General features: G+C 52.6%; 2 protein-coding genes across 4 annotated transcripts in view; one reads left to right on the plus strand and one right to left on the minus strand.

Annotated features, from left to right (window-relative positions):
• Window positions 1-475: 475 nt before the first annotated feature.
• mpp3a (MAGUK p55 scaffold protein 3a) lies at window positions 476-11,532 on the plus strand. Of its 2 annotated transcripts, XM_057014846.1 has the most exons (20): window positions 476-554; window positions 4,339-4,410; window positions 4,482-4,600; window positions 4,685-4,762; window positions 5,020-5,100; window positions 5,198-5,335; window positions 5,410-5,491; window positions 5,837-5,922; window positions 6,033-6,107; window positions 6,197-6,393; window positions 6,657-6,721; window positions 7,137-7,157; window positions 8,054-8,095; window positions 8,842-8,907; window positions 9,379-9,534; window positions 9,640-9,720; window positions 9,786-9,879; window positions 9,951-10,059; window positions 10,124-10,252; window positions 10,430-11,532. In XM_057014846.1, exons 1-20 carry the CDS (start codon window positions 479-481, stop codon window positions 10,607-10,609), a joined length of 1,947 nt encoding a protein of 648 aa, XP_056870826.1. In that variant the 5' UTR covers window positions 476-478; the 3' UTR covers window positions 10,610-11,532. The 2 variants fall into 2 exon arrangements, with proteins under 2 accessions (XP_056870826.1, XP_056870827.1); XM_057014847.1 differs by lacking the exon at window positions 8,842-8,907.
• Window positions 11,533-15,019: 3,487 nt separating this feature from the next.
• asic2 (acid-sensing (proton-gated) ion channel 2) overlaps window positions 15,020-25,171 on the minus strand; it is a 60,856-nt gene continuing 50,704 nt past the window's right edge. For both annotated transcript variants that reach the window (XM_057014852.1, XM_057014851.1), the window contains exons 2-10: window positions 21,780-21,930; window positions 19,571-19,698; window positions 18,384-18,528; window positions 18,247-18,303; window positions 17,517-17,670; window positions 17,341-17,432; window positions 17,157-17,236; window positions 16,657-16,725; window positions 15,020-16,332 (exon numbers count right to left, since the gene is read on the minus strand). In XM_057014852.1, coding sequence (XP_056870832.1) covers window positions 16,231-16,332; window positions 16,657-16,725; window positions 17,157-17,236; window positions 17,341-17,432; window positions 17,517-17,670; window positions 18,247-18,303; window positions 18,384-18,528; window positions 19,571-19,698; window positions 21,780-21,930 — 978 coding nt within the window. In that variant the 3' untranslated portion in view covers window positions 15,020-16,230. The remainder of the gene's footprint in view (window positions 16,333-16,656; window positions 16,726-17,156; window positions 17,237-17,340; window positions 17,433-17,516; window positions 17,671-18,246; window positions 18,304-18,383; window positions 18,529-19,570; window positions 19,699-21,779; window positions 21,931-25,171) is intronic.

Here is a 25,171-nt window from a genome sequence, read left to right on the forward strand (position 1 = left end):
TGTAATTCAGCTAATGCAGCAGACAGTGAAGCACATGAAACTCTGAAACATTTCCCAGCATCCTTAAAGATCTCCAGTAACATCTGCCATTACCCGCCCTCCTCAATGGTATGTTCTTCTTATAGAATTAGACGCAGAGGCAGTGCACAGTGAAACCATTTAAACCTAGCTGAGCCATTTTCATCTGCACAGAAGAGATTTATTGAATTATTCAGGCTGTAACGGAGATATTTTCAAGCATCTTGACTCTTCTCACTACCCGGCTTATCTGATTTGCATTGTCCTATGAAGTTTTGAATAGCCGACTGTTTTTGTCATAATTTGAAGTCGTCTCTAGAAAAATACCCCAATAATGTAACTGGTCCGAGGTGTCTAACAACCAAAAAACAGGCCAGGATTTCTCTAAACAAGCCTCCTAAACAACCACCATTATTATTCTGTCTTCATAGTTTTTTTTTCTGTCCTCTCATAACAGAAAATGGAGGTGGAAGTTAGCTGTTGGACACTTAGCATCCTGCTAACACCGGACCGAGTCTCGCCTGGCTACGACTTGAGTAAAGAGAAGTCCAAGCAAAATTAATACATATTTCCCAAAATGTTTCAGAATGAACCGGCCACAAACTGGTGTTTACCACACGGAATAAGGTCGCAAAGGTGTATTGTGATGAAATGGTTGTCACATCAACCGTGAAGATGCTAATTAGTCTGAACTAAGACAAGCAGACAAGCAAATATTCAAATGATTTGATTTGAATTGTGACCTAATACGTGAAATAAGTACAAAAAGACTTGCAGAGGCCTCCGACGGGGTTATTTTGTGTATTTTGCCTATTCTGTGCTGTAGGTTCTTGTGTTTGTAAGGGAAATATAGCAGCCGTAGCTGTGTTTGAAATTACACCCCGGTGCCCTATTTTCTATTCCCTGTGGCGGGAGTAGAGTTGAGTGGACATCTTTACTGACTAAGCCGAAAATCCCTTTTTGGGCACTAAGCTGCTTTAAGCAGCATCATATCATCACATAACGAGCAGGTACTGGATCGACTTCTGCGCTTGAGTAATTTTATTTACAGACTGATGAATGCGAGATGCTACAGCTGTGCCCGACGCATTGCTAACCCACGCCGTCACTAACCAGCATCGTTGGTACGCTGCTTTTCACCGTGCATGACGGGGGCATCAGTAGGGACGGCTAAAAAGGCCAGAGTGGTCCCCACATCTGGACAGCCATCATGTTCTCTTCCTCCCCTGAATGTTGTCGGGTTCCACAGCCGTTTCTAGCGTTCCTAAAACCCAGAAACGACGAGCAAGGCAACGATTGTGAAGTGTATCGTGCGTGGGATTGAACATCTGGGAACTGTGTCATCAACAGCAGCAACAGTCCCAAAACCTCCACGTTAGTCCAACTCAGACGCGGGAGGACAACCTTTGGTTCTGGTCAGCAGATGAGGACAGAAGATGCCGCCGCTGACAGATGCTCACTGATGTTCATGATGACTCTGGACTATGAATACTTGATCCGTGACGTTTGTCTGTGCAGCTTTCTTTGTGCGCTGTACTCCTCTGGGATCCGGGACACCAAAGGGGGACAGGAAACGCCCACAATTATCATGTGAATGAAGGGGCGGCTGTGTGCAGGGGGCAGTTAACCCAACGTTGGGCCACAGAGCAGACAGACCCTCCAGAGGTCTCACTGGGCTGCCTTGAACACGCCGGGCTCAGGGGAGAGGGAGAGGGGGAGGGGAGGAAGCCTATCGGATCCAATTAGCCACCAGAACACACTGTGGTGGATTCACGCCAACAAGATGCAGATAGAGGGCTGTCTGTGGCATCTGCTGTTTTAGCTCCAGTCCAGACAAATGTTTGAAAACACGGACGTCCGATCCGCCATTAATCATCGAAAGTTAAAAACACAAGCCAGGATCAAAAGGTTTTATGGAAAAGAACGTGTTTTTTTTAGCCAAACTGTTCCATTTAACAGCGGTTAACCAGCGGTGGCTGAACGTCCCAGCACATGTGTTGCTGCTGCTGGATTTGGTTTGTTAGCGTTAGCACGTCGACGACTTATGAAATGATTTGCAGAGACATTCGTACTGGCGGCTTAAGCCTTTGAGGTAATAACAACTGTGAGTCGTGTAGCGTGTGCCGTACACGGTATTCCGATGGATTTTCAGATCAGACTGTGTCAATACACAACAGATGGGTTGTTGAGTAGGAGCCTGCTGTAGGTTACAGAAATGACGGATTAGAAGATGTCGACCCGAGCATACGTTTCCCATTAGCGTTAGGCTGAAATAACTGCTTTTCCCATCAGATCTGGGGGGGACACCTGAACCCAAACTAAGTTAGCATAGTTAGCTATGGAGCTGGTGGATTGTCTTTGCTGGTCTTTGGTGATTGTGTTTTAAATGAGCGCATTAGCTATAAAAAAAAAAAAAAAAGATTAATCTTAGTTTAGCAGCCATTCAGACACTTCTTTTTTTAACTCAATAGTCTAAGCTAATATGCTAACTTTTAGTTGCTGACTAGGCCATAACTTTATCATGGGCAGCTTATTTCTAATAAGTGTAATGTGGCATGATGACACCCAAACTATACGTACATTGTTGTCAGGCTCTGATCAGTACGGACAGAATTAGATCTATATTTAATTATGATTTCATGTGATGAACTGATGGCGATGGACTTTACCCTCTCCTCCCCAGGAAAAAAACAGATCTTCTGTGTGTTGTGCCGCTGTGGCCAGAAAGAGCTTTAGAGCTGTAAAAGGGAGGGGGGGGGTGTGAAGGGGGAGGGGCCGAAGCACTCAGCAGCAGCAGGTTTGTGAGAGCAGCAGCCACAGGAGGAGGAGGAGGAGGAAGAAGAAAGAAGGGAGAGACACAGTGCAGCTGCACACAAAGACGGAGGGGAGAAGATACAGAGAGAAGGTGAGAAGATCCTCCTCTTTTCTGTCCGCGTCTGTCCGTCGTTCCTCGCCTGTGGGGGCGCGATGTGGAGGTTCTGTTGTCGGTGCGTCCGTGGTGTCTGACAGCGCTCCATATGTGGGGGGAGCAGAGTGGCGTAACACTGCAGAGGGATGCGGGGGGGGCTAGAGAAACCAAGAAGTAAGAATAGAAATGAGGAGGGAAAGGAAGGCTGGGGGGGGGGGGGGCTGCAGGCACGTTTTGAGGGGGGGGTGGGGGGGGTGATGAGCAGCATCTGTGAACATCAGTAGTTTCCCAAGTCTTTGACCACACCCTCCACACGTCACGCCGACTGGTGTGTGTGTGTGTGTGTGTGTGTGTGTGTGTGTGTGTGTCTGTCCTGCAAACGTGTGTGTGGAGGGCGGTTGGTGGACGCGTCACACACACGCCAACGTGTTTGACTCCCAAAGTTCCTCCTGCTTTTACAGACGGGCTTGGTCGGCCCTCTCAAACACCTGCGTTGTTCCGGAGCGTGTTGGTAATGATAATAACAGCCGGGATTAATAACCGGATAATAACAGGCGTCTTCCCGAAGGACGTCTCGTAGTCCCTGAGTGTAGAGATCCTGTGCTGAGGCTGCTGCTCGTGAAGCTCCAGTCTGATTGGATGAGGCGTCAGAGGGACTCGGGGAAAGTCTGAGGGCTGCGGGCGCCCGCCGCCATCCAGCTGGCGCCGCAGCATCTCCTGAGCCTGAGAGCAGAGCAGGACAGTGAGGAGGCTCCGTGCTGCGGAAGAGGAATCGGGGCAGAAAGGGATGATAAAAGATGGCTGTGATGACGAGGACGCGAGCGTGATCCTCTGCGTGTGGTGTCACCCTGAACCCGCCGGGGCAGCGGCGTGCTGGCGCGAGCTGCGGCTAAGCTCTTAACTAGATTTGCACCGGAAACGTCATTTTTTGGGGGGGGGGGGGAAAGAAAAAAGGTTGGGGTTCTATTTCTGGATCGGTGGCGTTTGGAGATTTGGTGGATGCACAAGTTGTGTTTTGGAGGAAAAGGCGGAGACTTCCGCGTCGCTAAAGGCTAATTCAGCCCGGTTAGATGCTAAAGATGCTCTTCTGCACGGAAACTGCAGGAATTTCCTAAACTGAATGATGATCCGGAGAAACTTGGCCTGTGGATTCCAGCCGTCTTCTCTTCTTCCCCCTCCTTCCTTCCTGCTCTGGAATCTCATCTGTGTTCATTATTCATGCGCTCATCGCCGCCTCCGTCTGCCCCCGCCAGCCAGACTCCCAACATCTGTCTCTGCAGCCAGTTGCCGCATTAAAAACCCCAGAATTCAGCGGCTGCGTCTTGTTTTTTTGCGACCGAAGGTCACCGACTGCTCCGACGCAGCTCCGTGTTGAAGCCCCGCGAGCCTAATTTCCTCTGCCCCCCGTCCAGGTATCCCCACCTCCCCTCCCGGACGTCGCCGACCCATGAAAGAAGCCATGCCGGTGCTGACGGCGGGAGCAGGTAAGAGGACAGATGTTTGCTGTTGTGGTGGCGGTGCCGCTCTGCTGCATGGCGTTGTCCCTCCTCCGCAGGGCTGCACGAGACGCTGGCCCTGCTGACCTCTCAGCTACGGCCTGACGCCAATCACAAGGAGGACATGGTCTTCCTCCGGGATGTCTTCAGCGAGCGGAGCTTGGGATACCTGATGAAGGTGACGTCACCGGGCTTTATTCTGTCGTCCTCGTGGCGTTTTAGGGGCCCCGTGACACCCGAGCTTCGTCTTCCTGCTTCACAGATTCACGAGAAGCTGAGGCAGTATGAGCGACAAAGTCCGACGCCTGTCCTCCACAGCGCGTCGTGTCTGGCAGAGGATGTACGTGGCACACACACACACACACACACACGCGCGGTAGCGGGACATCACTCTGCTTTGTCAGCTGGAGGAAACTATGTGAAAGTATGCAAAGAGAAAGTGCTGAGTCATCCTGATGCTCGGCTCATAAAAGTCCACATCCTGCTCCTCCTCCAGCCACCGGAGGAGAATCTGCTGACCTGAGCTGCTCCCTGCTGCACCATCGAACCAGTCGAACCACCGGGAGGTGCTCCTCACGTGTGTGTTGTGTTCCGCAGGTGGCGGAGGAGCTGCAGAGCGGGCCGATGAGCGCCGAGGAGAAGGAGCTTCTGCACCTGCTGACGTCGCCCCATCTGAAGGTAGACAAACGGGGGTGCAGAGGACAGGACGTGGCGCTGGAGGACGCGCTGTGGACGTGTCTTTCATCTCTGAGGCATCTGTTTTGTGTCCCTGGAGGCTGTCCTGTCAGTGCACGACACCGTGGCTCAGAAGAACTTTGACCCCGTGCTGCCGCCGCTGCCGGACGACTTTGAGGACGAGCTGGAGGAGGAGTCGGTGAAGATCGTCCGGCTGGTGAAGAACAAGGAGCCCCTGGTGAGAGAGGAGGAGGAGTTAAAGTGGGACCCCGATGTTTGCCTCTTATTAACCACCGTCTGCCGGCGCTTCAGGGCGCCACCATCAGGCGGGACGACGCCACCGGCACCGTGATCGTGGCTCGGATCATGAGGGGAGGAGCAGCCGATCGAAGCGGTGACGGACGCCTTCTTGTCTCTTTACCTCCTCAGTCGTTTTAACTTGCGCGACCCAGCTAAGTTCCACCTTCCCCTTGTGAAATGTGGCTCCGCCGGAGCGGAAATAGAGCGGAAATGACCTGAGCGCTGCTTCTTCGCTGCGTTATTCAGAATGTCCGTTCGCGGATTAAAAATCATATGGCGTGACATCTAATCCCTCCAGCTGGAGCGGACACAGATCCAGATCAGACGCACAGAATATCTCATGACATGTGCAACACAGTAAATAACGTTAGGACGGGTGTGTGTGCGTGTGTGTGTGTGTGTGTGTGTGTGTGGAACTGATGCGTTGTTCCTCTGGCAGGTTTGGTCCATGTAGGAGATGAACTGAGGGAAGTCAACGGCGTCTCGGTGCTCCACAAAAGACCCGACGAGATCAGCCAGCTGCTGGTGAGACACCCCGCTAACAGTTTGACTAGTCGACCCGTCGGTCCCGTCGCTGCCGCCCGAGCGACCGACACCTGCGGAAGTTTTCACTCTGATGGGTCGTTTGTGTCCAGTCACAGTCGCAGGGCTCCATCTCCCTGAAGATCATCCCTGCTGTTAAAGAGGACGACTGCCTGAGGGAGAGCAAGGTGAGCTCTCGCGCTAACACGCTAATGCGCTAACGTGTTGTTGAGGGAGCGGCGCAGGTCAGTCAGACGCCTCCACGTTGTTCCTCCAGGTGTACATGAGAGCCTTGTTTGACTACGTCCCTTTGGAAGACAAGGCGACGCCCTGTCAGGAGGCGGGACTTCCCTTCAAACGAGGAGACATCCTGCAGGTCGTGACGCAGGACGACCCCACGTGGTGGCAGGCCAAACGCGTGGGAGACGGCAACCTGAGAGCCGGGCTGATCCCCTCCAAACAGTTCCAGGAGAGGTAGGAACTGGATAACGAGAGAAACCCGGTTATCAGGATGAGAAAAAGGCCGTTCCTCTCTTCTCTGAGACGGTTGCGGGCACAGGAACCGGTTTAAACCTGAAAGCTTGGAGGTGTTGGGGGGCTTTAAGTGTTTCCTGTTTGTGTCTCTATCATGTTTACATGTTTTGCTTCTTGTCTCACCTTTCACTTCCTGTTCCTGTCACCTGATGACTCTCTTCCCGCCTCTTCTCCTCTCTGACCTGTGGCCGATCTGCTGCCAGGCGACTGGCCTACAGAATGAAAATGGGCACGCTTCCGAATCCAAAATCCCCTAAAAAGCCTGCCTGTAAGTCTGCTGCCAGGATTCTTTCTGCCCGTCTTTATTTTACCACCAGTCCGTCCCGCCGCCTCTGAGCATTCATTGTCCACGTCTGTGGCGTGCGCCGCTCCCAGTTCCTACAGACCCCGTTAGAGTGGCGGGGGGCCGAGGGAGCGAGGGTGGGATCACATGACCGCCAGGCCGGCTTAAGTGGGGTCAGTGGCTGCGGCGCCGTATTAAATCTGTGTGCAGGTGAGGGGGGACCCGTGAGCTGCCTGTGACCCCATTAAGCTGAGCCGCAGAGGGACGACGGCTCTGCACCATCCCCCCCCCCAGTCACATGTTTCTATTTTCAAAACAGATTTTTTACGTCTTTTCTGTCCGCTTCTCCGCAAGGTGATGAAAATGTTTTATGCTCTATTTCCACTCTTGTGCATGTCAGATGACCGAGGATGTGATAAAGGTGGGTGCACACTGTGTGTGTGTGTGTGTGTGTGTGCGCGTCTGTGTCACAGCACCCCCGAGGTTGTTAAAAATAAAAATAGCTCCTCTTTTCTTTCCTCCTCCTCACTCTGCTTTACTTTCAGCCCTGTTTTCCTTTTTTCATGAAATGTGTTTTTCCTTGTTTATTTGTCTTTTTCCCTTCATTTATCTCAATGTTTCCATCATTTGGGATGTTTATTTTTAGGGATCTCAGGTTTATTTCCTCCAAGAAATATGGTTTATTCTAGATGGAGGAAGACCCCCCCCCTCCCCTCCTCTCCTCTCCTCTCTCCTCTCCTCTTTCCTCTCCTCTTTCCTCTCTTTGCCTCCCCTACCTGCCTCTGAAGCCCCCCCTCCTCCTCCTCTCCTCTTTCCTCCTCTCCTCTTTCCTCTCTCCTCTCCTCCCCTACCTGCCTCTGAAGCCCCCTCCTCCTCTCTCCTCCTCTCCTCTTTCCTCTCCTCTCCTCTTTCCTCCTCCTCTCCTCTTTCCTCTCCTCCTCCTCCTCCTCTTTCCTCTCCTCTCCTCTTTCCTCCCTTCCTCCTCCTCCTCCTCACCTCTTTCCTCTCCTCTCCTCTTTCCTCCTCCTCTCTCCTCCTCTCCTCTCCTCTCCTCTCCTCTCCTCTCCTCTCCTCTCCTCTCCTCTCCTCTCTCCTCCCCTCCTCCTCCTCCTCTCCTCTTTCCTCTCTCTCCTCCTCTCCTCTTCCTCTCCTCTCCTCCCCTCCTCCTCCTCCTCTCCTCCTCTCCTCCTCTCTCTCCTCCTCCTCCTCCTCCTCTCCTCTTTCCTCCCTCCTCCTCCTCCGTAACCCCCCTCCTTGACTCCTCCAGGTCTCTTGCCCTGTGCTCATCCCCTCTTTTCCCTGCTTGCCTCCCTACAGAGGACTGTGACTGTGAGGGCTATTTCAATGGACAGTACATAGGTGAGCGCGTGCACATCTCTCTCCTCCTCCTCCCCCCTCTCCTCCCCTCCTCCTCCTCCCCCCTCTCCTCCCCCTCCCTCTGCTCTGTGCCTGCTGCAGCCTGGCTGGTTATCTGGGAGGGTGGGAGCAAAGAGCTGAATGCAGGGTTCACCTGTTGGGGCAGGGAGACCCGGTGACGGTGATGGATGAGGAAAACCTGATTTCTGAGAGATTTGAGACCAAAGCTGTCGATCTGAGCACCAACATCCTGAATTCTGGCGTTGGCGGAACCTTGGATGGTCGGACCAGTGCAGCAGTTTGACCTCGTCTTTGTTTTTGCTCATGAACACTTTCAGACGCGGCTGCTTCATTAGTGTAGCCGTTCACCTGTGGAGCCACAGCTTTATTTACTCACGCCTGGGTGTCAGCCCCTCTCCGGCCTAACCCCCCCCACCCCCACATACTGTGAGCTGCTGGAGCTTCTCTACACATTCTCACCTGACCACCATTGTTGAACCGGCATCTGTGCTACCCATCATGCACTCTGCTTGTAAACCTCATCTGCATCTAACACACCTGCTGCTGCACTGCGGCCAGTGCTCTGCTCCCCCTCTGCCCCCCCCTCCCCCCTCCCCCCTCACCTCCCCGAGGGTCCTGTTGCGTTGAACGCATTGCACACTCAACCAGGCACGTTTGCTACTCGTCCCCCCCCCCCCCCGTGTGGAGGTGTGAGGCTGGGTTGTGTGATGCTCTAACGCCAGTTACAGTCTCTCCTAAGTGTAAAGCAGTGGCGCCCTCCTGTGGCCAGGTGTTTTCCTGGGAGTTTTATTCAGGTAAAGTTCCCGACGCGTCCGTCCAGGTACACACCGCTGATGGGTGGGGGTGCAGGCAGGCCTGGTCGTGGGACACGCTGAGTTCTGCGCTGTTCCTGGGGGCCAGGCTGTCCTGACAGCAGCATGCCTCATCTGGAGCGTGACGTTCTAAAATGTTTGCTTTATTACACTGAAGTGTTGAGCTTCCTCCTGTCCTTTAATAGTGAAGTTAGGAACAAAGAGCTGTCTTCAGTCTCAGGGTTTATGGCGTGTTTCCCTTCCGCTGCATGATGGGTTCTAGCGTCACACTCACGCACTCTGCAGATAAGAGCGAGCTATTTTTAGATGTTTGTACTGTGTATAAAGATTTTAATGCATGGTTATCAGTCTTAATCTTTTGGACTCTGCACTTTGCTCAAGATAAATACAATCACAGAAGTAAACGTATTTCTTGTTATGTCATTGACCTATGACCTTTGCTTTCCGTGGTAGCCGGTTTAAGGAGAAGTTTCCGGTTGAGTCGGAAGGACAGACAGGGATCTTCTGGAGACGGCTCTGATTCTGGAGACTCTGAGTATTTGACATATGAAGAGGTGACTCGTTACCAGCAGAAGCCCCATGAAAGGCCTCGTCTGGTGGTGCTGATAGGTGAGGAGCGTTACTCTGTTGCGGCAGCGCCGCCTGGTGGCCGTGGCACCAAATTACATCCCTATTTATAACTCCAGCCTGACTTTATTTTACAAATCTGCGCAGGTTCTCTTGGAGCAAGAATAAACGAGCTCAAACAGAGGGTGATCGCTGAGAACCCGCATCATTTTGCCGTGGCTGTACCGCGTGAGTTGCCCAACATCGACACGCCTGTAAATAGTACGTGTAAATAATGTTGCGCGTTCCCGCAGACACCACCAGGCCCAAGAAGCCTCACGAGAAGGAGGGCGTGGAGTACCACTTTGTCACCAAGCAGCAGTTTGATGCAGATGTGCTGAACAATAAGTACGGCCCCTGTCCTGTTTCTCTGCGCATGCGAGCGGCGTTCTGCTGACCTTCAGCTCCTCCACCCGCAGGTTCATAGAACACGGAGAATACAAGGAGAACCAGTACGGCACAAGTATAGAGGCCATCCGCTCCGTCCAAGCCAAGAATAAGATGTGCATCGTGGACGTGCAGCCGGAGGTGAGGACCGCCCACCGAGCACACCTCGTCATCACGCATGTCTGATTGATCCTCTGCGCCACAGGCCCTGAAGAGGCTGCGGACGGCGGAGTTCAAGCCCTACGTCATCTTTGTGAAACCGCGCGTCCCCGAGAGCAGGCGACGCCGCAGTGCTGCCACGTCACCAGCAGGGGGCGAGCACAGCCGCGTCACCGTGAGTCTTCTCTTTCATTTAAGGTCACAAAGTTGACGTTGGAGTACTGATGTTTGTGATTTGTGTTTTAGTTAGAAAAATGTTGGCAAAAAAAGAGACTTGCTATGTGACTTCGGCATCACTCCTCCAACGGTCAGGTGATTTTTCCAGAGACGTTCCTGTTTGGTTGTTTGACAGGACGAGGACCTCCAGGAGATGCGTCAGTCCGCCATCCAGATGGATCAGCAGTACGGACACCTGGTGGACCGCGTCTTGATAAAGGAGGACTCGACCAGTGCCTGTGCGGAGCTACGAGGGATCCTGGAGCGGCTGGAGCGAGAGGCGTTCTGGGTGCCCCTCAGTTGGGTGCGGACCTAAACTCACCTTCGCGTTCGTTGGCGCTTCACACCCGCACGGACCCAGATCCCCCCCTCCACCTCACGACATCTGAACCCCGGGAGGATGGCAGTGCTGGGCTGAATTGTGGCAGCCGGGTAATGGCTTGCTCGCCGCCAGTTTAGTTCTTTTAATGTTAAAATGATCTGAGGGGTTGTTCCCTCACACAACGGTTGGGTCCCTTTTTACCAGTTTAATCCAACTCTGAATGCATCCCATTATTTCATTGCTCGTGAACAGGAAGTACCCGACCTGCTCAGTGACAGAAACTTTTCTCCTTTTCTTTTCTACAAAACCATTTGAGGAGATGCATGATGGCTACTTAATCTGTGATGTACATTTTGTATATTTAACTCCTCGTGTGCCAACGAATGGCCTCGTAGCACTTGGATGCGACCTGTTTAACGTCCTCCCCGGGAACCCACCAGTCGAATAACTGTGTGTGCGGACTTATATTTTCGTTAATTCCACTCCATTAATAATTTTTGTACAGTTTACTTGCACACGTCTCTATTTCAGCTGCATCCATATTTTATCCACTGAGTCAAACTGATAAATGTGATGTAAACACGGACCTTTTGTATGCATTGCAATGCTTTTCCTCCAGTTTTAGGTTATTGCTTTCAGAATGAACTCCAAGGTGGCCCAACCCCCACCCATCATGACAAGATGAGACAAAAATGAGAAAAGATGTTAGAAGGGAAAAACTAATGTTTACATGTCTGACATTTTGGAAATAGTACAGTGGTGACAAAACTGTTAAATTACACTGCATTTGACTGAATCAAGTGGCTTCCAGATTGTTTATATAAATGTGTAATTTGTGCTGTAAGAACCACCAAAATCCTGAGTGTTGAGTTTGTAATGTGACATGTTAAGTGCCATATTAAAGCATCTGAAATGTTTACTTTTTATTTCTTGTTTTATAAATGCAGTTTCAGCTGTTTTGTCATTTTGTCTGTTTTACTCTAGACACAGACGACTGAAACACCGATCAACAAGGCCAGAAGTAAATTATTCACTTGAAACTAATTTAAATTACCTTCAGAGAATCTAAACATCAAATACATATCTCTTGGGACGCAAATTGTTAAACAGAAATAACATAAAACACATGGCAGGGGGCGCTACTGTTCAAATATATACGTAGAAACGGAAGGAAACAATGCTTATAGACCTTTTAATGTTTTGATGAAAGTGGGATGTTAGTTAAATTGTTACGTTAAGTTTATCCTGAACGATGGTTCTTTGCTACGACAGCCAAGAACACATTGTGAGACATAATGGACAGAAAACCAAGTTTTTAATTTGAAAGATGCGGAAGTAGACTTCTTCGTTGGTTTCGTTGGGGTTTTACCTACAGCGCCCCCACAGCCGCCTGACGGGAACTGCACTACTTAATTAGTCCTGAAACACGTTGACGCTCTTGTACCACCAGGGGGCGCTGTGAGCCACAGAACGTTGCGCTCATCGGGGTCCTGCTGCTGTGTGAGTGAGAATCTTCCCTCCCCGATGAATAAATAACTTCGCCCCTTTCCCCAAAAGAACAATCGTGCTGATTTGTTTATATTTTTAAATATTTCTGATATTTATTTTCGTTCAAGAGAACCAAGTGAGTCGTGAGCAGAGCTGCCCTGAAATGGTTAATCTAATAAAGCTCTATTTCAGGCTCAGTCTGCAAAAGCAATTATATATCTTTTTCCAAAAAGCTGCAAGCTGTAAAAATGCGCTTTTACACCATTTAATCCTCTGGTGTGAGACTGTCTCATTTCCATTATTATGAAAGGTAAGCTGCTGATTTATGCAGAACAAAAGATCTTTACAAAGAGAATTCTAATGAGTTGTGCTACTTTTGTTGTTTTCTCAGCTTATAAAAATATTTTGTTACATCGGGACCAAATGTAAGTTTTCAAATTAAAAATTAAGGCGAAAATGCAGCGTTTGCAGACAAGAAGGGAGAGATTAATCATTTCTTTAATACGCACAAATACCAAAGGGATTGAAAACCAATCCTCCGGAATCCAAAACGCCAAAGAACAAACATTTTCTGACCTGCTGAGTTTCCTGGATTTTTCCACTTAAAAGTTCGCGAATTTAGACGTAATATAAATGTATAAAAACGCTTGCAGTATTTAAGTTAAAAGTAACATTTTGAAGATGCAGACATGTAAAAAAAACAACCTATCCTGTTAAACCTTGCTTCTGTCCGAATTAAAACACAGGTATCGAAACACCTGAACGATCTATGGGGGCCCAGGATGGACAAATAGATCCAAACGCGAAAATCGTATTCTTTACATTGACAGTTTAGCCTCGCCGCCACCAGATGGCGGTGTTGCTCCGCGCTTCGGAGCAGGACCGATTACTGATTAATTTTGGGTTCTTGAACGGGGGGGGGGGGTTGCTGTTGCTGGTGTGTAACCATCACTCTGTCATGGAATAAACACCTGGCAAATACAAACTTCTCAGGGGCCGTGCTGATATAGTCCAAATGTTACTGGTGCTGTAGAGTTGATCTGAAAGTAGATTTCTGCATGATGGATGAAGAATTGACTGGACTGGACGGTTCCACTGTTTTTATTGCTTTGGTTCACACCTTTACACACACACACACACACACACACGCACACACACACGCACGCACGCACACACCAGAGACAACCTCAGCCAATCAGAGCGCAGAACACTAAGGAACCACTAATATACCAATATTTCTTTGAGGTTCACGTTCCGTCCCCTGATCTCAGGAGCACCGATGTTGGAGCGTTGGTTGGCCTGGTGGAATATCAGGCGGCACTGATTCCCCATAATAATTAACTTAAGAGCTGCAAAGAGAATCGACGGCTAATTAAATGTGATCGAGCCTGCGGCAACGCCTGAGCAGGCGACGCGTCAGGAGGACCAACGCTAATAAAGGAAACAGGCGCGCGATGCTAGCGACAACCAGCCTCTCGGTGACTGGCCGGCTGCTCGTCCCAGTACCGGCTCCCAGTATGCTTGACCGTTTCCAGATGGTTTGGCTCCGCCCCCTCCCTGGCCGTCAGGAGATGGAGGTTTCCCAGATGGAGGTTGGAACTCTGCCCCCCCCCCAACGGCTCCCTCAGATTAGATCTGCGCCCTCGCCGCCAGCCTTTAAATCTCATCTCAAGACTCGTTTGTTCTCGTCTGTGTTCAGTTTGAGAGGTTCTACTTTGTGTTTTTATTGTTTTTATGCTCTCGCGATGGCGCCTTATCCGCTTTTTTATTGAGCGGCGCTCTGTTGTTGCCATAAAACACAGATCAGATTAAGGCGGATTAAAGCGGATTAAAGCGGATTTTAGATACAGTTTGTGTGCGGAACATCTGATTAGCCGAGACTTTATCAAAATGGCTTCAATTCAGATCTGATTGTTCAGGACTTTGATGAAAAACACCGCGGACGTTTTAACGGACGGCTGCAACAACGGACCTGGGCGGCGCCAACGGGGAAAAGGGGAGGGAGATGCTAGCTTAGCTTCTGAACCAGTGCGTGTTTCCCGCCATCGCCTTCAGAAATCTCATGTTTAATTATAAATTAAGGCCTTTTTTAACGACAAGAGCGGAAAAAAACCGTCTTTAGCCACGTTTGAGACATTCTTGAGCCAATAGTTTCTGTAAAAGTGCTGTAAATCCTGCCGAAGCCGAGCTGGTTGAGGCTTCCGGGAGTCTCTGTTACACTTTTCCCGACCTGCAGGTACTTCAGGCTCCATAAAATTTCAAGCGAATGAGCCGAGACTGAAGCTCCGCCTGCAGAAACGAGAGAATCGCAGAGCATTAAAACAAGTAATCCAGAACCGGGAGCCGTTTTCTCTCTTAGTTCATTGAGAAAACGGAAAAGGAGCCGGAATTAAAAGGAATCAGAGGCTGATCTGAGCCCACGTTAGCGAGAGGAGCCAAGCTTAATCAAACCGGACCGGACTCCCCGCCCCCCCCCGGTCCGAGCTCCTGGAATCATGTCAGGTCAGCTCTGTGCCAACTTGATGTTCTCTGAGTTGCGTAATCCTCCTCCACCTGAGCAGCAGGAGGCCCCGCCCCTGCAGGCCTGGTTACCTCCTGTTAAACCTGCCACTTTAGCCTGAACCTGCTAACTCGACACGACTGTATTACGGTTTCTGGGGCAGACGCAGGGTCGTTGAAGTCCCTGGAGGTGTCCTGAGGGTGAACTCGTGACCTCGCCGTGTCATCGTCTAGAAGAAAAGGGAGCTGTGGTGACACAAAATGGTGGTAAATGCTCTGCTAATTAGCACACGCAGCGGCGTTAGCATCCTCGCGTGATCCCCTCATAGGCGCAACAGTCTCTGATGTAACAAACCTCACACGGAGCTCGGAGACGAGAAGAAAAAGGCCTCGTGTGCAACCACAGGACGCCAGCGCTGCAAAACAACATCTTTAATTGACTCGATTCACATTAAAAACACACACTGCACGCCGCGTCACAACGACAACCGCCCGTCCAGAGCGGACACGCCGGAGCTGCTTCGGCGGGGGCGGGCGGCCTGGATGACCAGCTGAGCATGGCGCCGGTCCGAAAGCCACAGCGTGAGACGGCACACGGAGACGGAATGAGTTGGGGGCGGAGCCACAGACAGGAAGCCGCGATTCAGAGTCTCACAGAAATCAAACAAAGCACTTGAATTGGTTCCTTCCTGCGAGGGACGCGGGGACGAGGACGTCCCGATGCCTCTCAGAAGGGCGACAGTCTGACCTTTGATCCCGACGTTCACACACAGGAAGGAGAACTGTTCTGACCCTCCACAGACCGGTTCTGATCAACCTGTCGCCAAGTCGCTGCTGGACCGGGAGCTGCTCGTTACTGGGGAAAACTGGGGCGGAGTGCAGGACAAAATAAGGTGGTAATGGGGGGGGGACTGGTCCCACCGACCTCAGTTTGGACCTATTCGTTTTCTCTCCGCCTGACAGGCAGCAGATCCAGATCCAGCCTGAGAGGTGCAGCAGTGCAGTGATTAGCGATTCGAGTGTGACATCCCTTTAAAGTGAGCGCGGAGAGCAGCTCTGAAGGGGTCCAGCAGCGACCTGCTTCGACCTGGGCCGACGGGGGTGGGGGGGCTTCATCTGCGACCTTTTCTTTTTTTTTACTTAACGCAAAGACGGGTCACAGTTGATGGAAAAACCTGTACATTCAGAGTTAAATAGGTGGTCGCTGCGTAGACAGAAGGTGCACAGGTACAGTAAAGCCACGCCGCAGTGCCGCATCACCAACGAGCGCGAGAGACGGATGCATGCACGTTAGACAGAGTTCGCCACACTTCCTGTTTGGCAGCGACGCTCACGGACGCGGCGGGTAAATGAGCTCCAGTGTTCCTGCGTGCACGGAAGGCGTCCGCAGGTCCGCTTCTCCTCTCGGCCCGGTCCAGGCTGACAGAGGGGGCCAGGACGTCCAGACGACAGCTCCTTAATCCCCATGAGGGCGTCGGGCGAGGCGCCGTGACAGAGCGCGGCGCCCGTTCCCGTCCCTCGCCACTCCCCCTTCCGGCTCCTGCAGGATTGCCGTGACAGAACATGTGACGTCACGGACACCTCCGGATGTGCGTGGTTCTGACGGGAAACGGGGGGGGGGAGGGGCCTCAACAGGCGATCTCCTCCAGCGTGCCCAGCGTGGTCTGCAGGGGGATGGTCACCGTGTGGCTGATGGACTCCGAGTGGTTCGCCACCGGGTCACAGGAACTCTGGGAAAACAAACCAGGAACATATTGGATTCCATGTAAGCGTTTTACAAAAGTGAGGCTGTTATCCCTTCGCCGCGTCCTTCCTCAGCAATAAGGGACATTTTATTAGCTACGCTAGTGCCTGGTCCCTGAGGGGACCTTAAATTAAACTTCAGCCACTGTAAAAATATACGGATCTGGTTCAGGGAGCCTAATTAGCTACGAGTTTAGTCAGTGAAATGAAGTGCAGCCACCAGCGGAGGATTCCAGCAGCCACAGGCCGCTAAAACATGCTTAGCTTGCGTCACGTTAGCGTCCAGAACAACAACGATCTGTCCGAATTACCACATCCTCCCCACGACTCTCCTCCTCCTCCTCTCGGCTCAGTAAATCCAGCAGCCGTTCTTTCAACACCTGCGGATCAGAAAAACAAGGTTCAGGAGAAGAACGGCGGCCGAGGCCGAAGTGTTGCTGAGAGCTGAGTCAATTACAGCAGCGGGAAGCTGCTGGAAGCTGGAGCCGCTCGCACGGCTGACGTAACGGATTCACATCGCTTTCACTCCATTAGACGGGAAAAAAGTCTCTGGAGAAGGATTTTTCCCGATGCCCAGGGGAGGTAAAAACCATTACAGCGTGTCCTCGTCAGACAGCTGAGAGCAGCACGAGCACAAAGGTAATAGAAAAGCATCTTTCTTTCCTGTCGGCGCTGAAGTGAGCTAGCTAGCTCTTATCTCCCTTTTTCTCTTCCTGGCCCCTTTTATTCCCGCTGCACTGGAACAACTTGAACCCTGAACTCCTGAAAAGGTTCGAGTTAGAAACGAATGTGGACGAGAGTTTAAACTGACCTCGTAAGCATAGTCAAACAGCTCCAAAATGGTGAGGATGCTGGCGCCGATGAACAGACCCATCTGACCACCAATGTCCCCTGAAATAAAAGAGAGCGGCTGAAGAGCTTCAGGGCTAATTTATATCACCTAGCAACAACAGCGCCGAAGGCTGGAGCTATGCTAACGGCTAAGGAGAACTCACCCAGCAAACCTGCCACCTCATAAGCTTTCTTCTGCTCGATGGTCTCGTAGTTCAGGGCTTCGAAGAACACGTCCAGAACCAAAATGTTGTCTCTGAGGTCACAAAACCCCAGTGTGAATGAGCCCGTTTGAGCGGGACGGGCGTCCCAGCTGGACGGCGCCGCGCCGCTGACTTACGTGATGTACTTCTCCGACTTGTTGAACTTCTTCTGCAGGTAGCGGGCGGAGGTCTTGCTGGGGATCTTCACCATGGACAGTTCCTTGTTGTAGCGGGTCATGTTGCACGGCGTCCTGCACATGCAGTTGCTGTTCTCCACCGCCGACAGTTTGGCTTCACCCGGGACCAGGCGGCAGGAACAGACAAGGGGGGAAAAAGAAAACGACCTTTGACCTTTGATGAGGAGCCGCCTCAACGCTCAGAGATGACCAGAAACACATGAAGGTTGGAGGACTCGGGAGGACATTTTGAACCCGTTTAAACCCTCGTTGGATTCGTTATCGTTAAGTAGGTATTTGAAACGGCGTGCTGGGACAGGAGCCGCCGGGATCCTGCTGCTCCAGGAGGCCGAAAGCCCCGAACGGCTCCTCGCCCAGCTCTGATAGCGACTGTGGGATTTGAGGGGCCGGATAACGGCCTCCAGGAACCGTATCAGGCTGCATAATTGAGCTCAGAACCAGCAAATATCAGCCGCTATCTGCCCCATCGTCCCTCCATTAAACGGAACCTGTCAGACGCTTCCCGCACGCTCACGGCCCCGAGAAGGAGCCGCTCCCATAACCGAGCAGCATCTTTCACACCGGCGCCGTGGGGACGGCCGGGGGCGGGGCCTGACGGAAGCTATCGACCTTTTCAGGACGTCCTTTTCTGGCGTCGCTCACGTGTGCCGCGGTGCGCGTGCGGACCTACCCAGCGCGGGCTCGGCGCAGTCCTTGTACTGCTCCGGTGTGCAGTAAGAGGCGTCGCCTGCAACAGAAACAGCGGCGTGAACACGGGGAGCGGAGCGCCGCCGGCAGCCGCCGCCGCCACCGCCGCCGCCTCCCTACCGGGCATGTGCACCATCCTGCAGTTGCAGTTCTCCACGATGTAGCGCGTCTCGCAGTCGATCCTGCACGCCGTCACGCTGTACACGTGGAAGAAGCCCAGCGCCTTGGCCTCGCACTCTCCCCACGGGGGAGGCAGGTAGGTCAGCTGTGGGGGAGAGGAGGGGGCGGGGTCAGTGAGGGCGGAGGAACACGGGTTTGATTTAAAGCTTTCAGAGGAGAGAGGGTGGAGGGTGAGGAGAGAGGGTGGAGAGGAGCTCGCCGCCGGAGGGAACGCTGGGAGGAGAGGAGGAGAACCGGTTCAGGTGGGACATGACCGGACAAATCTCCCCGGTTATCGTCCTTTCGAGGATTAACGTGAGGATTCTCCGTAATTCCACATCTTCGCCTGGTAGCTCCGAACACGCTGACGCGCACGTTTCTGCAGATGAGTGGAAACTCATCCGGGGCCGAGAGGAGCTGAGCAGCACGGAGAACGATCCAACAGATTTCCGGGCTCAGTTGGCGGACAGGACAGGAGCCAGGGACGGTGGACAGGACAGGAGCCAGGGACGGTGGACAGGACAGGAGCCAGGACAGGAGCCAGGGACGGTGGACAGGACAGGAGCCAGGACAGGAGCCAGGGACGGCGGCCGGGCCCTGTGGAGTCCCATCTGCCTCCCTTCGCTCCGCTGAGCTGGACGCGTGGTTTTCGGCGCCAGGTTGTCGGTGCTGGCGGGGTTTGAGACGATGCCCCTCTGATGGGGCCGAGGCCGTCCCTCCGCTTCCAGGGGGATCAGTGGGTCCCGGGGGGTCGGTGGGTCCAGGGGGGTCGGTCCAGCGAAACATGCCGAAGATTTCAGGTTTTTGTTTTTTAAAAGAGAAAACGGCTGGAAGCTTCGTCATTCTGGACCAACAAGAGCTGTGGATGGCTGATCCCAGGGCTGGGGGGGGGCTGGGGGTCAGTGCTGGGGGTCAGTGCTGGGGGTCAGTGCTGGGGGTCAGTGGAGCGCAGGCCCGGCTGCTTCATCTGTCCGTCTCCAGCCGAAGCTTCCAACAATCCCGCTTCCTCCCAGCAGGAGGCGCTTCCAGTGGAGCGGTGCGCAGCTTCCAAGGTGAAGCGCGCTATCGTCATGGAAACGTGTGTTTGGGGCGTGTGTTAGGAGCGGACAGATACCAGCAGGTTCCCCTGGTGGGGGGAGGACACCTACCCTCTGCTCCTGCGTGGCCACAAAGGTCTGGAAGCCCGGCGCCACCCCGAAGCCCAGCTCGTGCACGAAGGGCGGCTCCGCCTGGCTGTGGATCTGGACTCGGACCCCAGCTTCAAAGGCCGTGTCCTCTGGAGGAGACAGAGGAGAGCCGCTTAGCTGCTGTATTTAAGTTCATAAACCACAGCACGCACACACACACACACACACACACACACACACACACACACACACACAAAAAGCAATTATAGTTACAGCAAAAAGTGAACAGCCTTTATAGAATCGATAAAGTTCTGACTCCGTGTTCCTGCACTCAGAGTTCTGCTCAAAGTCCTCGCAAACAACCCCCCTACACACACACACACACACACACACACACAGACACACACACACACACACATAATGTTATATTACCCAATTCTAATGGACAGAGGCATGATTCAGTCATATCGAGGTGGACGTGTGTGTGTCTGTGAGTGAGTGCGAGTGTGTGTGTGTGTGTGTGTGTGTGTGGGTGTGGGTGTGTGTTTTATAGAACCTCTGAGTACTATAACAACATTCGCGCCTTTGTCCCTGCAGCCTTGATCTCCTGGTCCCGTCTCAGTTGAAGCAAACATTTTCAATCGGATCACAGAACCGATGCGACGCGTCGGCGCCGCACGAGGCCACGCCCACCCGCTAAAGCTGATGAAAGAACGCGTTTCCAATCAGCGCTCGTTATTGGTTACGGCCTCGTATTTTAACCCAATAAAAATACATTTGTTCTTTTACGAGAAGCAATTTTCCGCCGTTACATCGGTGAAAACAGCCCCCGTGTTCACCATCTGCCTGCTGCGGAGTGTGTTTGCTCGCTCGGTGTGTGTGTTGTTGAAGCCACACCCAAATCCACCGACACACAACCAGCCAAGGTGGGAAACGGATTTCTGGATGGACTTTCTCAGCTCCAACCCTGACAATCTTGCATCAACAGAAAAAAAGATGCTGAAAGGCTGAAGGTCGCAGCGTCGGCGCTCAATCACGGCGTGCGCTCGGCCCGCCTCAGAAGGTCGCCGCCTCAGAAGGTCGCCGCCTCGGAGGACTGAGGGAACAGGAAGCGTGGGCCTGAGAACACGGCGCCACGTTCGCTCCCCTTCTTCAGATTGGAGAGATGCTCCAGAGAATTGTGGGTAATGATGTTTTCCTCACAATCAAAGGTCGCCACGGTTACTTTGTACTTCATCACCGCCGTCACACCTCACCGAGTGACTTAAGCAGGAGGAGGAAAGACACCGGATTTGATGGGGCCTGGGTTGTCATGGAAACATAGCTGAGTCGTGTTTCAGTGGGTTTTGAGCGTTAATCGGCCTTCGTTAACCTTTGGATGCCGCAGATGTGGGGGTAACCGTCTGACACTCGTGTTCCCCCCAGTAAGTGTCGATGAAGATGAGGACACGCCCGCCTTATTTTTATCAGCATGGACTTTGTTCATCTTGGTAACCAGGCAACAGGCCGTCTCAACTCCCACAACTTCAACATTTCTCTGTTCTCCTGCTGGGAAACGTGCTGTTCCCTGAATTCTTGTCAATAAAGCTGCAGAGCAGGACTGTGGCGGCTGCCCTGCAGGCTACAAAGAAGACGGGGGACCGCCGCCGGGCTGGATGGATCCCGGATCAGGACACGGAGGGAAAATGGACAGGAAGTAAGCAGGAAGTACTCAGAAGGTGCTCAGAGGCGTCCGGCGTCCATCTGTCGGGCTCGGCGGGACCCCCACCGAGACACCAGTGGGTGGGTTATCGAGCTGTGGACGGCGAGCCCCTCCAAAACACTCAATCTGAGACGCTAACAAGCTGCTAACGCGCACGTCAACGCGGAAGCTAACGTGAAAGCTCGGCGTGGAAGCCGAAACGCTGGTGGTAAAATGTCGCGGTGACCGATAACACCTCTCATAGGTGACTCAGCAGAACGTGACACCAGAAACTGATTAGAAGAGATAAAAGCGTGCACGAATCCTTTAATCAGATGCACGCAATCAGATCGCCGCCTGGTTGCTAACGCCCGGCGAGCTCATCCAGACCTCCCGCAGCCCTGCATTAGCATTTAATGGCCGTCTCTCCCTGCAGAACTCATCAGGACACTCAATCATTCCTGCTGATGATTACAACTTAATCACTTAACTTAATTACAAAACGAGGATGGCGAGGATGGAGGATGGTCACGCGGAGGCGGGGCCTACCTGAGTCCCCCCACACCGGCAGGTACTCGTCCTGCTGGATGTCCAGCATGATCTCCAGGCCGTTTCCCGTCCCTCCTTTCATGGTGGTGCGCAGCGTCTTTCCCTCCTCGGCGGCGTTGAACATGTAGCACTTACCGTACCTGGTGAACACCTGAGAGAGGGAGAGAGAGAGAGAGGGAGAGAGAGAGAGAGGAGAGAGAGAGAGAGAGAGAGAGAGAGGGAGAGAGAGACATAGGGAGAGAGAGAGAGAGAGAGAGAGGTTCAGGCGTTTTTCTAAGGGAACCAGTGAACATCAGCCTGGAGTCGTCACCATAACAACCATGTTGTTCAGCAGGACGCAGTTATTGATGGAACGATACATGCACACATAAAACAAGCGCTCGTTAGCTGAAGAGGAGGAAGTCCTCATGTTTGACGGACAGCGACTGGGTCAACGTGCCATTAGACCTCAGGAGGACATGAAGGCGGCACAGACGCCAGTGAAACCCTGACAGTGGTCCTGCTGGTGGACCTCACCGCCGTCTGACTTCATATCAGAGTGGAGACAATGAGCTCTCAAAAGAAGCCGACCCGTTTGCTTCTCTCTTTTCATACCTGAGGCGTGAGTGCTGAAAGGGACCCGATTAAAATGTCTGTTCACCAACAAAACAGGTTTCTGCATTCCAGCTGCTGTTAGCCGCTACATGCTAATCAGGAACACTCCAGGAACAGGGGAAGCCTGTCTCCAGGGGAAATGGGGAGCATCATTGAAAATGTCAGCTCCACCCACCCACCCATCCATCCATCCATCCACGCATCCACCCATCCCTCCACCCACCCCTCCATCCATCCACCCATCCATCCATCCACCCATCCACCCATCCATCCACCCATCCACCCTCCCACCCACCCCTCCACCCACCCACCCACCATCCATCCATCCACCCATCCACCCACCCATCCATCCACCACCCACCCACCCATCCATCCACTCACCCATCCATCCACCCCTCCACCCACCCATCATCCATCCATCCATCCATCCATCATCCATCCATCCATCCATCCATCCACCATCCATCCATCCACCACCCACCCATCCATCATCCACCCACCCACCCACCCACCCATCCATCCACTCACCCATCCATCCACCACCCACCCATCCATCCACCCACCCACCCATCCACCCACCATCCATCCATCCACCCATCCATCCACCCCCCACCCATCCATCCACCACCCACCCACCCATCCATCCATCCACCCACCCATCCATCATCCACCCACCCACCCATCCACCCACCCACCCATCCATCCACCCACCCACCCATCCATCCATCCATCCACCCACCCATCCCTCCATCCCTCTGAGCTACACAGTGTCACCGGGTTCCTTCTACACACGGCGTTAAAAAGGCAGTTTTTGACATTTCACCCACACTCCTCTCGGATTTTTCCATTCCGGAATGAGCAGACAGGATGACACTTCACTTATCTCATTCACTCTGCCAGCAGACGAGCATAGAAAAGAAAAACACCGAAGAGCAAACTGAAGTGTTAAACATCGGCGGGTGAGTTTCTTCTTTTTCTGCGCGGCTCCAGACTTAAAGGTTATGGAGCTCCTGTGATCTCCCGTTACTGTTTCATAAAGCTCGACCCATTAGCCAAGATTCCTGCGATTAAACAAACGCAGGGACGGAGACAAGGATGTTTTTTATAGTCAAGGAACCGTTGAATAAATAATACAGAGGGCCGCCGGTGAACCTGAGAGGGCATAAAGACACACACGCACACGCACACGCACACACACACACACAATGCAGACGCTACAGCCGGATGACTACACACTGAAGGACGGCGAACACTTCCCACCGTTTACATGATATATTTTATCATTACTCCGCGGTTGTTGAGTAAATCATCTGGAAATCATAAAACAAACACTCCCCTCTGACGTAGAGGCGGTTTAATCTCTGGGGTCGAGTCTTCGCCCTCCATCAGAACTCTCAGAGGAGACAAAGAGACGTCTGCCCCCCCCCCTGACGCTCCTGTTCTGGGGGGATATTGAGCTAGAAGTGTGGACCTGAAGCTGAGCCCACACACACACACACACACACAGGTGAGCGGCTGATGTGTAAAGCTCTGCTTGTTCCCCTGACACACTCCCTTGGTCTGTAGCTTTGCCCCCCCTGAGAGAGAGTTGGCTCGTCACCTTGGACGGGGGCACGTTTCTTATTAAGGTGACGTCGTCTCTCCTGCTGTGACGCGTCTGTCACATCAGCATGCAGGAGGCGTTCAGGAGCAGCTCTGCGGTACCAGCTGTCACTCCGCTCGGTATTTTTAGCCGCTCGCTGACGGCCGGCGAGGTTTTATCTCACCTGCCGCCGCCGGGCCTGAGTGATGGGCGAAGAGCGCCGGAGCCCCTAATCACAGTCATTAACACCGAGTCATCGCGTGTGGGCGAGACGCCGGCAGATGTTGCTGAAGCTCCTCCCACCCAGGTAGGAACAAAGCCCTCATCGTGGGCCAGGAGCAGATGAACGCCGCTGTTCGTAATCAAACCCGTGGAAGCGGCAGGAAACTTTCACCTGCGTGGGAAACGGAACCGCGTCGGCCTGGAACCTTCCGCGACGGCGCGCATTTGCCCCTTTAGCTGCGTTTATTGATTTACGACATCCAGGTGAGGGATCGCGGCTCCCTCTCGTTGAATGATTTTCCTCCACACTTGCAATCAGAGCAGACACATGCAGGAACACACACACTCACACCGGGGGGGGGGGGGGGGGGTCAGAGGTTTCCATCCGAATCCCCTCCAGAGGCTTCGCTGCACAATGACAGAACAGACAAAAGGTCCCCTTCACTGACCCTTCTTCTTGGTTTGGCTTAAACGAAAAGGTGAAGCAGAGACCTGAGAGCAGGACGCAATTAAACCGGAGCAGAGGTTCATGCAGCAGCTACCGGGGCATGGAATAATCCCAAAAAACTGATGAATCATCAAGATTAATCATCAGGCTGCTCCTCTGTGTGTGTGTGGCCTGTTTTTAATTATAGAAGGTGTAAAGAAAATAACTAATTAGACAAAGGATGGAAAAGAAAATGGAAAAATGTCTAATTTCATCGAAGTGTAATGAAATGAGGCTGCACACGCGACACGATAAAACGCTATTTTAGAAAGACGTCCTGCTCAGACGTCCAGAAGACGATGGAAGCCGTCTCCTGCTCGAGAGGAAGGAAAAAGAAGAAGAGAAACAAATCGATGGCGGGTTGACGGCAGGATCATTACTCACAGATGTTTTCCAGAAGCAGCCGCTGGGTTCCCACGGCTGAATCAACAGCTTGATTTATGATTTTAAACTGGCCTCCTCCTGCGACAAGAAGCTGAGCTTATTTTTGATGGGACCAGGAAGCGG

Source organism: Takifugu flavidus, chromosome 18, assembly GCF_003711565.1.
Source record: "Takifugu flavidus isolate HTHZ2018 chromosome 18, ASM371156v2, whole genome shotgun sequence".
Lineage (NCBI taxonomy): Eukaryota > Metazoa > Chordata > Actinopteri > Tetraodontiformes > Tetraodontidae > Takifugu > Takifugu flavidus.

Coding starts and splice junctions, on each gene's coding strand:
- mpp3a (XM_057014846.1), top strand. CDS start 479: ATGGAGGTGGAAGTTAGCTGTTGGACACTTAGCATCCTGCTAACACCG. Junction 4,411..4,481: donor GGTGCTGACGGCGGGAGCAG/GTAAGAGGACAG, acceptor CCTCCTCCGCAG/GGCTGCACGAGACGCTGGCC. Junction 5,492..5,836: donor AGGAGCAGCCGATCGAAGCG/GTGACGGACGCC, acceptor TTCCTCTGGCAG/GTTTGGTCCATGTAGGAGAT.